The 2,158-nt window shown below is 37.3% G+C and overlaps 1 protein-coding gene across 1 annotated transcript; it reads left to right on the top strand.

Annotated features, from left to right (window-relative positions):
- Nucleotides 1-212: 212 nt before the first annotated feature.
- Nucleotides 213-1,265, top strand: Or8g20e (olfactory receptor family 8 subfamily G member 20E). Its single transcript, NM_001000518.1, has one exon. It carries the CDS (start codon nt 213-215, stop codon nt 1,263-1,265), a length of 1,053 nt encoding a protein of 350 aa, NP_001000518.1.
- The last annotated feature ends 893 nt before the right edge of the window (nt 1,266-2,158 follow it).

Raw genomic sequence — 2,158 nt, 5'->3', positions numbered from 1 at the left:
ATAGCAAGCCAGCCTTGGGAATCAGAGCCAGACAGCTGCTTGAAGCTAGCTGTGGGGGCTGGGAAAGATCACCACAGCTAGCACCCAACCAGAGAAAGCATCAGTTTTTTTTTTTTTTTGTTGTTGTTGTTTTAGATTTTTTTCTTAATTTTATGCTACATACTAAAATCACTCTAACAGGTTTATGACTGTTTTACTCCTTCAGGGTAAAAATGGAGGATATGGCAGCAGGAAACCATTGCATAGTGACTGAGTTCTTCTTGGATGGGCTCTCAAAAAAGTCAGAACTTCAGCTGCCCCTCTTCCTCCTCTTCACAGGAATCTATCTGATCACTGTAGCAGGGAACTTGGGCATGATCACACTGATTCTTCTCAGTTCCCACCTGCACACACCCATGTATTATTTCCTCAGCAGTCTGTCCTTCATTGACTTCTGTCAGTCCACAGTTGTTACCCCTAAAATGCTGATGAGCTTTTTGACAGAGAAGAACATCATCTCCTACCCTGGATGCTTGGCTCAGCTCTACTTTGCTGTCATCTTTGGAACTGCAGAATGCTACACGTTAGCTGCAATGGCGTATGACCGCTATGTTGCTATATGTAACCCGCTGCTTTATAATGCAACCATGTCTTTTCAGATTTACTGTTCTCTGATTTCAGGCGTATATATCTTTGCTGTATTCTGTGCATCAGTAAACTTGGGCTTCATGCTTAGGATTCAGTTCTGCAAATTAGATGTCATTAACCACTATTTCTGTGATGTTCTTCCCCTTTTTCAGCTTGCATGCTCTAATACCTATATCAATGAAATGTTGATTTTATTTTTTGGAATACTGAATATCTTTGTCCCACTGCTGACTGTTATTATTTCCTACATCTTCATCATAGCCAGCATCCTCCGCATTCGCACCACTGAGGGCAGATCTAAAGCCTTCAGCACTTGCAGTTCCCACATCTTGGCTGTTGCTGTCTTCTTTGGATCACTAGCATTCATGTACCTTCAGCCATCATCAGTCAGTTCCATGGATCAAGGGAAAGTGTCCTCTGTGTTTTATACTACTGTCGTACCCATGCTGAATCCTTTGATCTACAGCCTGAGGAATAAGGATGTCAGTGTTGCATTGAAGAAAATACTTTGGAGGAAAAAATATGTAAGCATACGTAGTGTGAAGATTACTTATTCGACCAAAAAATTTAAAAACACATATATTGGATTGATAATGTTTATTTCATCCTACTTTACATTATTACTAGTAATTTGGTAGGAACTGTGGTATGATTTACTATTACAGATTTCAACTTTAATTTTAAGCATCTAATATCTCATATACTTCTCATAATCAGCAAGTAAAACAAATAGTAAGGAGTACATGGATATTCATGCCCACAGTTGATTGTCCATCATGTTATATACGTACATATTTTTCAGCATGTTTGATACAAATTACTTTTAAAATGATAAATGTTAATTACAACAAAATGATTCTTACTTCATTTTTGAGAATTTTATTTGTAAGGGCTATAATTACATCTCTTTCCTCATCTCTCTCCAATCACTGCCATGATTCCCCTGTTCTCCATCTTAAATTAATGGCATCTTTTCCTTTCAGTCATATTTACACATAGAAAGTCTGACTCTGTTCTCAGTAATCATTAATATTTTTATTTCTCCATCAGAGAATGGAGTCCTTGATTTACTGTTTCGTATGGTAATGTCATGCGGTATCATTTTTGCTTAATTCTTAGGAAACTATACTGTTGAAGTCTCCTGACAGGCTTAGAAATTAAAATACTACCACAGTCTTCCATGTACTCTGGTTATTAGAATATTCTTTTATTCTCTTCCAAAATGTTCCTCAAGGTTAAAGCAGGGTGGTTATATTTTATGTGGATGAATTGTGGCTGTTACCCCACCATCATTTGTTTCCTCTCTATAGACAATTCTGGAATCCTCTTCAAGTGCTGTAAAGAGAGTCACATTTCTGGGTGTGCCACAATGAACACTGCGTATGCAGTTAGAGATTATACTAGTTTGGATAGTTGTCACTATTAGATTCTCCTCTAAGTTTCATATTCTCAACAGAAACACATAGTTGCCTATGTTTATAAAACTAGGCATTAATTTCCCCTAATGATTAGGATTAAAGAACTCTTTGGT

This window comes from Rattus norvegicus, chromosome 8, assembly GCF_036323735.1.
Source record: "Rattus norvegicus strain BN/NHsdMcwi chromosome 8, GRCr8, whole genome shotgun sequence".
In the NCBI taxonomy this organism is placed as follows: domain Eukaryota; kingdom Metazoa; phylum Chordata; class Mammalia; order Rodentia; family Muridae; genus Rattus; species Rattus norvegicus.
The sequence above is the reverse complement of the archived record's forward strand: the minus strand, read 5'-3'. Positions and strand labels throughout refer to the sequence as shown.